The 12,929-nt window shown below is 42.6% G+C and overlaps 1 protein-coding gene across 2 annotated transcripts in view; it reads left to right on the forward strand.

Moving 5' to 3' along the window:
- Positions 1-12,929, forward strand: part of LOC110499310 (endothelial PAS domain-containing protein 1) — a 70,217-nt gene that overhangs the window by 27,730 nt on the left and 29,558 nt on the right. Inside the window, exon 2 of one of the 2 annotated variants that reach the window (XM_036956132.1) lies at positions 5,669-5,853. In XM_036956132.1, the coding sequence (XP_036812027.1) occupies positions 5,669-5,853 (185 nt within the window). Of the gene's footprint in view, positions 1-5,662; positions 5,854-12,929 lie in introns of both variants that reach the window. The other variant, XM_036956131.1, reaches the window with a different exon arrangement.

A 12,929-nucleotide genomic window follows, 5' to 3' on the forward strand; every position in this document is an offset into this window, starting at 1 on the left:
GCCTGTTCTGACCCTGAATGTAAAAAAAACGTGTTTTTCCAATGCTTCTCAAGGAGATGAGAGAGATGTGTGGTTCAGTGATAGGGGTCTGTGTTGACATGGTACCTCAAAAGAAATACATTTTAAGGCCCTGTAATCTCTGCCTAGTCCCCGGGCTTCTGATGTGTTTTGTAGATAACTTTGATATACAGATGGATTTCAGGAGACAAAGAATGAGGAAACCTCAGTAAGCGGTTTCCATGTTTCAACCTGAACAGGCTTGTTGAGTCTCTCTCTTCATCTTCATGTTTTCTTCTTCTGTTAATGCTGAAATTCTGTCGTTCTCTCTTTCTCTCTTGTCTTGTTGAGTCTGCATACTGTACACATTTTTTTTCTCTTTGTGCAAAAATTCTCTCTCTCGTTCCCTCTGTTCTTTCTCATTCTCTCTTGTCCACAAGCACACACATTCTCTCTCACACACAACAACCACCAGCATGCATGGCAGCTTAGTAGTAGACGACCTCTAGGCAGCTTAGTAGTGGACGACCTCTAGGCAGCTTAGTAGTAGACGACCTCTAGGCAGCTTAGTAGTAGACGACCTCTAGGCAGATCGTTGAAGCCTGATGTTCACTCTGTCAAAATGCTCCCTTTTTCTTTTTGACCAAATAACCATTAAACAAGCCTTCAGAGCAGCTTTGCTTCACTTTTGACAATAGTTAATTATGCCACTTGACAGTTAGAATGAAACACAAGCCTGTTGCAGACCTGATAGACTCTTAGGGATTGTAAGTAATGGCCAGTTGGCTCACCCCTGGATGTCAGGTTTGAAGCCGGGCTCACTGTGAACTGGGTTGACGTATTGACCAACTTGGGGTCAGACTGTAGACTTCATGGGCTGTTGGGTATGTAGTTGCATTAAAGGGTCGTCTGATGATTGATGTTTAGACTGTTTGAACTCTTTGGTGGATGGATCTGTATTGGCTACTGTCTCCTGTGAGAGGGGTCGCTGAGTACACTGGGAGGCTCAGTGCCCGAACAGTGCTGGGACTCCATTGTTTCATATCCTGGATCTTCCACTGGGACTGAGCAGTACAATAGGGCAGACTATCAAACAGTGGCACCACTAGCTGCGCACGCGCACACACTCACACACACGCAGATACTAGCCAGACAGTGAGGAGTGGACACTGGCTAAATCACATGAACAGGGTTAATGAGGTCAGACCTCTGAGATAGTTTAACGTGACATGGGTCATTGTAAAAACACCCCGATAAGATATTGACCCACAGTAGCTCTTCACTACACCGCAGGAGGTTGGTGGCACCTTAATTGGGGAAGACAGGCGGGTGGAATGGTATCAAGCACACGGTTTCAGGCCTCCTGGGTTGCACAGTGGTCTAGGGCACTGCTTCGCAGCGCTAGCTGTGCCACCAGAGACTCTGGGTTTGCGCCCAGGCTCTGTCGCAGCTGGCCGCGACTGGGAGGTCCGTGGGGCGACGCACAATTGGCCTAGCGTCATCCGGGTTAGGGAGGGTTTGGCCGGTAGGGATATCCTTGTCTCATCGTGCACCAGCGACTCCTGTGGCGGGCCGGGTGCAGTGAGCGCTAACCATTGCCGCCAGGTGTATGGTGTTTCCTCCGACACATTGTTGCGGCTGGCTTCCGGGTTGGTGGCGCGCTGTGTTAAGAAGCAGTGCGGTTGGGTTGTGTTTCGGAGGACGCATGGCTTTCGACCTTCATCTCTCCCGAGCCCGTACGGGAGTTGTAGCAATGAGACAAAATCGTAATTACTAACAATTGGATACCACGAAATTGGGGAGAAAAAGGGGGGTAAAAAAAGGAGAAAAAAAAGCACACGGTTTCTATGTGTTTGATGCCATTCCATTAGCTTCATTCCAACCATTATTATAAACCGTCCTCCCCTCAGCAGCCTCCACTGAACTACACATCTCCATTGCCTCCAGTTAAATTGTCCACAAGAGGTCAGAGTGCATGGCCATGGCAAGATTCCTAACTGATCACTCTTACTCCCAACCATAGATAAAACAATGATGACTGCAATAAATCAATTCCTTGTCTGTTTGAGGGCTAAAATGACAGATAGTAGGACATGGTGTGTAGCAAGATGAAGCAAGATAACAGTATGCTATTGCAGAATCCCTCCAGAGCCTGAGGGAAGTCTGCTCCGCCATCTTCCTTTGGCCGATGGGATACAACACAGGAAAGGAAAATGCCTGCCGTTTTTAGAACATGGCCTCTGTGACACCGTTCCGTCCAAGGCGGTCTCTGTGGAAACCAAGGCGGTCTCTGTGGAAACCAAGGCGGTCTCTGTGGAAACCAAGGCGGTCTCTGTGGAAACCAAGTCGGTCTCTGTGGAAACCAAGGCGGTCTCTGTGGAAACCAGCTTAATGTCGATTTATTCTCTGGTACAAATTGGACAAGAGAGGGAGGAAGGAGGCGGTGGGGTGTTGTTTCTGTTGATGTTGGCAAATATGGGACCCTATTGTGGGGAACGACTTGAACGTCTGAGCTTCTTACCCTGGCGCAGACCCAAAGCACCAACTCCTCAGAACACCACAGTCCGGTGTTTATCCAAAACTGATGGAGGAAACAGAACAAAATCTAGGTCTGGACAACAACAAATTGGTGCCACCACTCTCAGTCCACCTCAGATCAGTCATGCCACTTATCAAGTGAGTTCCTGCCAAGTCCCGTCAGATATAATATTTTGGGAACCTTTGCCAAGACCCAAATAAATCTCTCAGTGAAAACCAAATAAATAATACACTGAGTGAATTGATTTGAAGCAAAGAAAACTTGATATCAAAGTAAAGGATTCTATTCTGTTGCTTTGTTTAGTTTTCAACTAGTTTGCTATTTTATTCATTGTTTGTCTTGGCAGTTTATTCGTACTCTTATCTTGTGGCTTTTAAAAGTCACAAAAAGTCAAACCCCTGAACATACACCATCTTTTACTGTGTGTGGCATGTGACCACAGTAGCTGTGGTGTGCCAGGGCTCAGGGCACACAGAGTTCACCCTCCTTGTGCCACGTGCCATGCCCCAGAAAAACCGCCAGCAAACCGCATCCAACACACCAAGGAAACCAAATCCCTTACACACTATTACCATCACTTACAAGTATTTTACAATTTCTTCAACCTGCCGTTCTTTCACCCTATCTTGTATATCCACCCGATCTTACCTCACCCTTTTGTGGTTTAGTGTAATTGTAGCTTTTTTGGCAGCCTCTCCTCTCCTTTTGTCAGACTCAACCCCTTTTTCTTGTTTAACCTTTTACTGCAGTGGGCTAAATCAGGGTCACACAGAACCTTTTACTGCAGTGGGCTAAATCAGGGTCACACAGAACCTTTTACTGCAGTGGGCTAAATCAGGGTCACACAGAACCTTTTACTGCAGTGGGCTAAATCAGGGTCACACAGAACCTTTTACTGCAGTGGGCTAAATGAGGGTCACACAGTGTGTATATTGGTCGTCATAAACAAATCTACTTTGAAACTAAAGTATACACCTCACATACATAGAGTTGAAATGTATTACATTGAGTTTAAATTCCAATATTACACTTTATATACATCACAGAAGACTGAAATATAACAAAACCTTTTGACACAGAAACACCATATTCTTTTTGATTTGCTTTAATACACTCTGCTATTGTAGTATGTGGTTCTGACATAATTTTGGATTCATTGTGAATTCAGAAGAGATCAGGGGTTAGAGTTTATAGCAATTTATAAAAATGGAGGAAGTACATTCCAGTACTATTAAATCAGTAATTATTTTCTTGGCACTGGGCCTGTGTTGAGCTCACTGGAACGGGGATATATTAACTCTGTGTATGTTTGTGTTTGCTACATCCATAGCCGCGTCTATGAATTTGAGAGTGGTTCCATTTCCCACAGCCTAAGCTGTTTTTGTGTTGGAATTTGTTGATGTAGGCAAAGCCTATAGCACACAAAATGTTTTGTCTGTGTCTCTCAGTTTTTGCAAATCTGTATGCCTTTGTGTGGGTCTACCACAGGACTCCCGCCGCACTCTTAGTATTCTGTGCACTCTGACTCTCACTACCCCCCCCCCTCCCCGCTCTGAGAGTGGGACTCCGTCTAAGCTCTATTTAGGTGTAAGACACCACTAATCCTATCATATGATTGACTGCTAAAGAACCTGTCTGTGCTCTCTGCTCCGCTTCCCAGAATCCTCTCAGAAACATTTCAACCCCACCTGTCTGGGAGTGTGTGTGAAGAGAGTTTTGTCTTTGTTGGGATGTTGGAAGATTAGTTATTCAGAGCCCTTTGTGTGTGGTTATGGTTATCACAATGGCTTTAATAATCTGTTGTCTCGATAAGTAGAAAAGTGTGTGTGTGTGTGTGTACGTGTGTGTTTGAGAATCTAAGAAGTTTGTGGTGACAAGGCTTGGGTACTGACCTGCTTTCGGGGACAGAGGATGTGGGATCAGTGATTGGGTGCATCTTTAGCAAGTGTTTTTACTCTCCTCTCTCTGTTTCTCTCTCTCTCTCTCTCTCTCTCTCTCTGTTTCTCTCTCTCTCTCTCTCTCTCTCACTCTCTCTCTCTCTCTCTCTGTTTCTCTCTCTCTCTGTTTCTCTCTCTCTCTCTCACTCTCGCTATGTTTCTCTCTCTCTGTTTCTCTCTGTTTCTCTCTCTGTTTCTCTCTCTCTCTCTCACTCGCTCTGTTTCTCTCTCTCTCTCTGTTTCTCTCTCTCTTTTTCTCTCTCTCTTTCTGTTTCTCTCTCTCTGTTTCTCTCTCTCTCTCTCTGTTTCACTCTGTCTCTCTCTCTCTCTCTCTCTCTCTCTCTGTTTCACTCTGTCTCACAGCATTGTGAGTAACAGTTAAGTATCAATATTGCAGCATCTGCAGTCTGTTACCATTGTTACCAAGTCCCCAAACTCACTTATCCAAATAGGTTATTTTACTGTTTTACTTTTACTTACTGTTTAAAAAGAAATTTAACAATTCTCACATGGATTTTGTGGGTTACTGTGTGTAAATAAAGATGAAAAAAGTCACATTTGATGTGTTTTAATTTTAGGCTGTAAGGCAACAAAAGGTGAACATTTTGAAAGGGGGTGGTGTCTTTCTATACCCACGGTATCTATCTAGACCTCTATGGTGAGAACCACCAGAGATTGTGTACAGAACTGAGGGACAGGATTGACAACAGACGACTAGAGGGCTATATTAAGACATGGAAAAGTTGCATGCTTAATCATTCTCTGCGTGGTTCTATTTATCTTTCAAAGAAGTTGAGCCACGGACTCTCTTGAGATTTGGGTCTCTTTTGTTGCTGAGCACAATGAGTATATCCTATACGTGTTTGCCAGTTTGTGTCCTCTCACCGTATACAATGCAGGGGATTGGTGCTGGTCCTGAGAGAAAGAACACAAAGAAACAATACATTATTTAAGAGTTGGGTTGAAGTTTGGGGTCTATTCCATTTAAATTCCAGTCAATTCAGGAAGTACACTGAAATTCAAATTCAAATCCATTCATTTTCAATGAGGAACATTTGGAATTGGAATTTGGTTTGCCTTCTGAATTGACTGGAATTGAAATGGAAATTGAGTGGAACATTCTACCTGTAGCCTATAGATCATTTGACCCTTGACCTCCCCACCTGACCTGACTTCTCTTCCTGTCAAGGAGCAGTTCGGAACGGCGGAAGGAGAAGTCTCGTGACGCGGCACGCTGTCGTCGTAGTAAGGAGACAGAGGGGTTCTACGAGCTGGCCCATCAGCTGCCCCTCCCACACAGCGTCAGCTCCCACTTGGACAAAGCCTCCATCATGAGACTGGCCATCAGCTTCCTGCGCACCCGCAAGGTCGTCGGCCCAGGTCAGCGCTATGTCATACACGCATACACACACAAACACACACACGTACAAAGACACACATACACACGTAGTCAGACACACACACATATGCCTTCACTCTTCTTCTGATAAAGCATATACTTATTACTAAATACATATGTTTTATGAAGATATACTTATGTCACCTGTCTGTCAAGACTATCAAATCCATAATCCCTGGTGTGTGTGTTGTTATCTAGTCATAGCAAGATACTTATTGCTGCACTTGGTTACTATAAGGATATCAATGTCCCATTAGGTCACTGATATATGGGATGGAGATTATGAATCACTGATCTGCCTCCTCCTCTACTATAATTGTGACAGTGAAGTAAACAAAGGAAACAGCACTGGGACAGATGGTGTAAATCCTTGGTGAGAGGGGACAGACATGGAGGAAAGAAGAATCTGGCAAGCATGTCTCTGGAAGTTTCTTGGATCCAGGGCGGAAGTGTGTGCATTGGGAGGGAGGGTGGGGGAGGTCATTACACTTGTCCTTCTTCCCGTGCTTTTATAAAATTAGAATCTCCGGAAGACAGACAAAGGAACCTCTTTATTGTTCTGGCGTTCCACAATGTCTGTGTTTTGAAATAAGGAGACATCAGACTTCATCGCATGAAAACACTACGGAAGCAACTCCAGATGCAAAATGTATCTATATTATTTACAATAGTTTCTGGTCCTTGCCATGGCACCCTGGTTATCTCCTGCCTCTCTTTGCCATCTCCCCTGGTCAAACAGTGCAACTTCACTGCAACAAGTGAAATCTATGTAAGCCTAAATATCTTAATAAGACAATTAAGGTAAAATATCTTGAAATAAGATAAACAACTTGAATTAAGACTTTTTTTAAAGGTTAAAATAAGCAACGTTATCTGGCAATGGTGTTAGCTAATTTAGCCTGGTAAAAAAAACAAAAACATTTTAAGTGAATTTTCACTCAACATAAGATATTTAGGCTTGCTTAGATTGAACTTATTTCAGTGTTATGCCTAGAGGTGGTTCAGTGAGAAGGTGAGAGATATTGAGCAAAGGAGATGTGATGTATAGGTTCAGAATAGGCTGGAGTTGGGCAGTGAGGGACTGTAGGGGATGGCGAGGGACAGAATCGCTGCTCTGTAGAGGGGAGATGGTACATACGATTGTCTTATCTGCACAGCTGTGCTTCTGATTGGAGTGGGATGGAGAATGTGATTGGAAGGCACTCAGAGGAAGGCCCGGCTCTGCCACCGTGAGACTGGCGCTCCCTCTCTCAACTCAGCCATAACACAGACCTGCCTTGGCGCTATGCAACACCCCGCCTACACACACACACACACACACACACACACACACACACACAGACACACACACACACACACACACACACACACACACACACACACACACACACACACCTACTACATGTCACTCCCAAGGAGAAAGAATCGTACAGATTGTTGAAGTGCCCTTTTTATGCCTCTCTAAAACAGAACAGTTGTATAACACACACACACACACTGCCGCAGCAGCGGAAACACCTCTGTGACCGTATACACTGAGTATACCAAACATTAAGAACACCTTCCTATTATTGAGTTGCACCTCACCCACCCACCCTTTTGCCCTCAGAAAAGCCTCAATTCGTTAGGGCATGGACTCTACAAGGTGTCGAAAGCGTTCCACAGGGATACTGGCCCATATTGAATTATGTCAAGTTGGCTGGATATCCTTTGAGTGTTGGACAATTCTTGATACACATGGGAAACTGTTGAGCGTGAAAAACCCAGCAGCGTTGCAGTTCTTGACACAAACCGGTGCACCTGGCACCTACTACCATACCCCATTCAAAGGCACTCAAATCTTTTGTTTTGCCCATTCACCCTGTGAATGGCACACATACTGTACACAATCCATGTCTCAATTGTCTCAAGGCTTTTAAAATGATATCACCTGTCTCCACCACTTCATCTACAATGATTGAAGTGACGGGATCATAGCCTTCACCTGGATTCACCTGGTCAGTCTATGTCATGTTTTGTATACTCAGTGTATAAGAGCAGCCCATGTGGTTCTGGGACACTGATACAATGGCCCCTCAGTTGATTTCCATCTGAGAACAGCATCAGGCCTAGTTTTAAACTATGTTGATTTCCATCTGAGAACAGCATCAGGCCGTGTTTTAAACTATGTTTATCTGAGAACAGCATCAGGCCGTGTTTTAAACTATGTTGATTTCCATCTGAGAACAGCATCAGGCCGTGTTTTAAACTATGTTGATTTCCATCTGAGAACAGCATCAGGCCGTGTTTTAAACTATGTTGATTTCCATCTGAGAACAGCATCAGGCCTAGTTTTAAACTATGTTTATCTGAGAACAGCATCAGGCCGTGTTTTAAACTATGTTTATCTGAGAACAGCATCAGGCCGTGTTTTAAACTATGTTTATCTGAGAACAGCATCAGGCCGTGTTTTAAACTATGTTTATCTGAGAACAGCACCAGGCCGTGTTTTAAACTATGTTGATTTCCATCTGAAAACAGCATCAGGCCGTGTTTTAAACTATGTTTATCTGAGAACAGCATCAGGCCGTGTTTTAAACTATGTTTATCTGAGAACAGCATCAGGCCGTGTTTTAAACTATGTTTATCTGAGAACAGCATCAGGCCATGTTTTAAACTATGTTGATTTCCATCTGAGAACAGCATCAGGCCGTGTTTTAAACTATGTTGATTTCCATCTGAGAACAGCATCAGGCCGTGTTTTAAACTATGTTGATTTCCATCTGAGAACAGCATCAGGCCGTGTTTTAAACTATGTTTATCTGAGAACAGCATCAGGCCGTGTTTTAAACTATGTTGATTTCCATCTGAGAACAGCATCAGGCCGTGTTTTAAACTATGTTGATTTCCATCTGAGAACAGCATCAGGCCGTGTTTTAAACTATGTTTATCTGAGAACAGCATCAGGCCGCGTTTTAAACTATGTTGATTTCCATCTGAGAACAGCATCAGGCCGTGTTTTAAACTATGTTGATTTCCATCTGAGAACAGCATCAGGCCGTGTTTTAAACTATGTTTATCTGAGAACAGCATCAGGCCGTGTTTTAAACTATGTTGATTTCCATCTGAGAACAGCATCAGGCCGTGTTTTAAACTATGTTTATCTGAGAACAGCATCAGGCCGTGTTTTAAACTATGTTTATCTGAGAACAGCATCAGGCCGCGTTTTAAACTATGTTGATTTCCATCTGAGAACAGCATCAGGCCGTGTTTTAAACTATGTTGATTTCCATCTGAGAACAGCATCAGGCCGTGTTTTAAACTATGTTTATCTGAGAACAGCATCAGGCCGTGTTTTAAACTATGTTTATCTGAGAACAGCATCAGGCCGTGTTTTAAACTATGTTTATCTGAGAACAGCATCAGGCCGTGTTTTAAACTATGTTTATCTGAGAACAGCATCAGGCCGCGTTTTAAACTATGTTTATCTGAGAACAGCATCAGGCCGCGTTTTAAACTATGTTGATTTCCATCTGAGAACAGCATCAGGCCACGTTTTAAACTATGTTTATCTGAGAACAGCATCAGGCCGTGTTTTAAACTATGTTTATCTGAGAACAGCATCAGGCCGTGTTTTAAACTATGTTTATCTGAGAACAGCATCAGGCCGTGTTTTAAACTATGTTTATCTGAGAACAGCATCAGGCCGTGTTTTAAACTATGTTGATTTCCATCTGAGAACAGCATCAGGCCGTGTTTTAAACTATGTTTATCTGAGAACAGCATCAGGCCGTGTTTTAAACTATGTTTATCTGAGAACAGCATCAGGCCGTGTTTTAAACTATGTTTATCTGAGAACAGCATCAGGCCGTGTTTTAAACTATGTTGATTTCCATCTGAGAACAGCATCAGGCCGTGTTTTAAACTATGTTGATTTCCATCTGAGAACAGCATCAGGCCGTGTTTTAAACTATGTTTATCTGAGAACAGCATCAGGCCGTGTTTTAAACTATGTTTATCTGAGAACAGCATCAGGCCGAGTTTTAAACTATGTTTATCTGAGAACAGCATCAGGCCGTGTTTTAAACTATGTTGATTTCCATCTGAGAACAGCATCAGGCCGTGTTTTAAACTGTTTATCTGAGAACAGCATCAGGCCGTGTTTTAAACTATGTTTATCTGAGAACAGCATCAGGCCGTGTTTTAAACTATGTTTATCTGAGAACAGCATCAGGCCGTGTTTTAAACTATGTTTATCTGAGAACAGCATCAGGCCGTGTTTTAGACTATGTTTATCTGAGAACAGCCTCAGGCCGTGTTTTAAACTATGTTTATCTGAGAACAGCATCAGGCCGCGTTTTAAACTATGTTTATCTGAGAACAGCATCAGGCCGCGTTTTAAACTATGTTGATTTCCATCTGAGAACAGCATCAGGCCACGTTTTAAACTATGTTTATCTGAGAACAGCATCAGGCCGTGTTTTAAACTATGTTTATCTGAGAACAGCATCAGGCCGTGTTTTAAACTATGTTTATCTGAGAACAGCATCAGGCCGTGTTTTAAACTATGTTTATCTGAGAACAGCATCAGGCCGTGTTTTAAACTATGTTGATTTCCATCTGAGAACAGCATCAGGCCGTGTTTTAAACTATGTTTATCTGAGAACAGCATCAGGCCGTGTTTTAAACTATGTTTATCTGAGAACAGCATCAGGCCGTGTTTTAAACTATGTTTATCTGAGAACAGCATCAGGCCGTGTTTTAAACTATGTTGATTTCCATCTGAGAACAGCATCAGGCCGTGTTTTAAACTATGTTGATTTCCATCTGAGAACAGCATCAGGCCGTGTTTTAAACTATGTTTATCTGAGAACAGCATCAGGCCGTGTTTTAAACTATGTTTATCTGAGAACAGCATCAGGCCGAGTTTTAAACTATGTTTATCTGAGAACAGCATCAGGCCGTGTTTTAAACTATGTTGATTTCCATCTGAGAACAGCATCAGGCCGTGTTTTAAACTGTTTATCTGAGAACAGCATCAGGCCGTGTTTTAAACTATGTTTATCTGAGAACAGCATCAGGCCGTGTTTTAAACTATGTTTATCTGAGAACAGCATCAGGCCGTGTTTTAAACTATGTTTATCTGAGAACAGCATCAGGCCGTGTTTTAGACTATGTTTATCTGAGAACAGCCTCAGGCCGTGTTTTAAACTATGTTTATCTGATTACAGCATCAGGCCGTGTTTTAAACTATGTTTATCTGAGAACAGCATCAGGCTGCGTTTTAAACTATGTTTATCTGAGAACAGCATCAGGCCGCGTTTTAAACTATGTTGATTTCCATCTGAGAACAGCATCAGGCCGTGTTTTAAACTATGTTTATCTGAGAACAGCATCAGGCCGCGTTTTAAACTATGTTTATCTGAGAACAGCATCAGGCCGCGTTTTAAACTATGTTGATTTCCATCTGAGAACAGCATCAGGCCGTGTTTTAAACTATGTTGATTTCCATCTGAGAACAGCATCAGGCCGTGTTTTAAACTATGTTTATCTGAGAACAGCATCAGGCCGCGTTTTAAACTATGTTTATCTGAGAACAGCATCAGGCCGCGTTTTAAACTATGTTGATTTCCATCTGAGAACAGCATCAGGCCGAGTTTTAAACTATGTTTATCTGAGAACAGCATCAGGCCGCGTTTTAAACTATGTTTATCTGAGAACAGCATCAGGCCGCGTTTTAAACTATGTTGATTTCCATCTGAGAACAGCATCAGGCCGTGTTTTAAACTATGTTGATTTCCATCTGAGAACAGCATCAGGCCGTGTTTTAAACTATGTTTATCTGAGAACAGCATCAGGCCGTGTTTTAAACTATGTTGATTTCCATCTGAGAACAGCATCAGGCCGTGTTTTAAACTATGTTTATCTGAGAACAGCATCAGGCCGTGTTTTAAACTATGTTGATTTCCATCTGAGAACAGCATCAGGCCGTGTTTTAAACTATGTTGATTTCCATCTGAGAACAGCATCAGGCCGTGTTTTAAACTATGTTTATCTGAGAACAGCATCAGGCCGTGTTTTAAACTATGTTGATTTCCATCTGAGAACAGCATCAGGCCGTGTTTTAAACTATGTTGATTTCCATCTGAGAACAGCATCAGGCCGTGTTTTAAACTATGTTTATCTGAGAACAGCATCAGGCCGTGTTTTAAACTATGTTTATCTGAGAACAGCATCAGGCCGCGTTTTAAACTATGTTTATCTGAGAACAGCATCAGGCCGCGTTTTAAACTATGTTGATTTCCATCTGAGAACAGCATCAGGCCACGTTTTAAACTATGTTTATCTGAGAACAGCATCAGGCCGTGTTTTAAACTATGTTTATCTGAGAACAGCATCAGGCCGTGTTTTAAACTATGTTTATCTGAGAACAGCATCAGGCCGTGTTTTAAACTATGTTTATCTGAGAACAGCATCAGGCCGTGTTTTAAACTATGTTGATTTCCATCTGAGAACAGCATCAGGCCGTGTTTTAAACTATGTTTATCTGAGAACAGCATCAGGCCGTGTTTTAAACTATGTTTATCTGAGAACAGCATCAGGCCGTGTTTTAAACTATGTTTATCTGAGAACAGCATCAGGCCGTGTTTTAAACTATTTTGATTTCCATCTGAGAACAGCATCAGGCCGTGTTTTAAACTATGTTGATTTCCATCTGAGAACAGCATCAGGCCGTGTTTTAAACTATGTTTATCTGAGAACAGCATCAGGCCGTGTTTTAAACTATGTTTATCTGAGAACAGCATCAGGCCGAGTTTTAAACTATGTTTATCTGAGAACAGCATCAGGCCGTGTTTTAAACTATGTTGATTTCCATCTGAGAACAGCATCAGGCCGTGTTTTAAACTGTTTATCTGAGAACAGCATCAGGCCGTGTTTTAAACTATGTTTATCTGAGAACAGCATCAGGCCGTGTTTTAAACTATGTTTATCTGAGAACAGCATCAGGCCGTGTTTTAAACTATGTTTATCTGAGAACAGCATCAGGCCGTGTTTTAGACTATGTTTATCTGAGAAC

This window comes from Oncorhynchus mykiss, chromosome 20 (assembly GCF_013265735.2).
Source record: "Oncorhynchus mykiss isolate Arlee chromosome 20, USDA_OmykA_1.1, whole genome shotgun sequence".
NCBI classification, from domain to species: domain Eukaryota; kingdom Metazoa; phylum Chordata; class Actinopteri; order Salmoniformes; family Salmonidae; genus Oncorhynchus; species Oncorhynchus mykiss.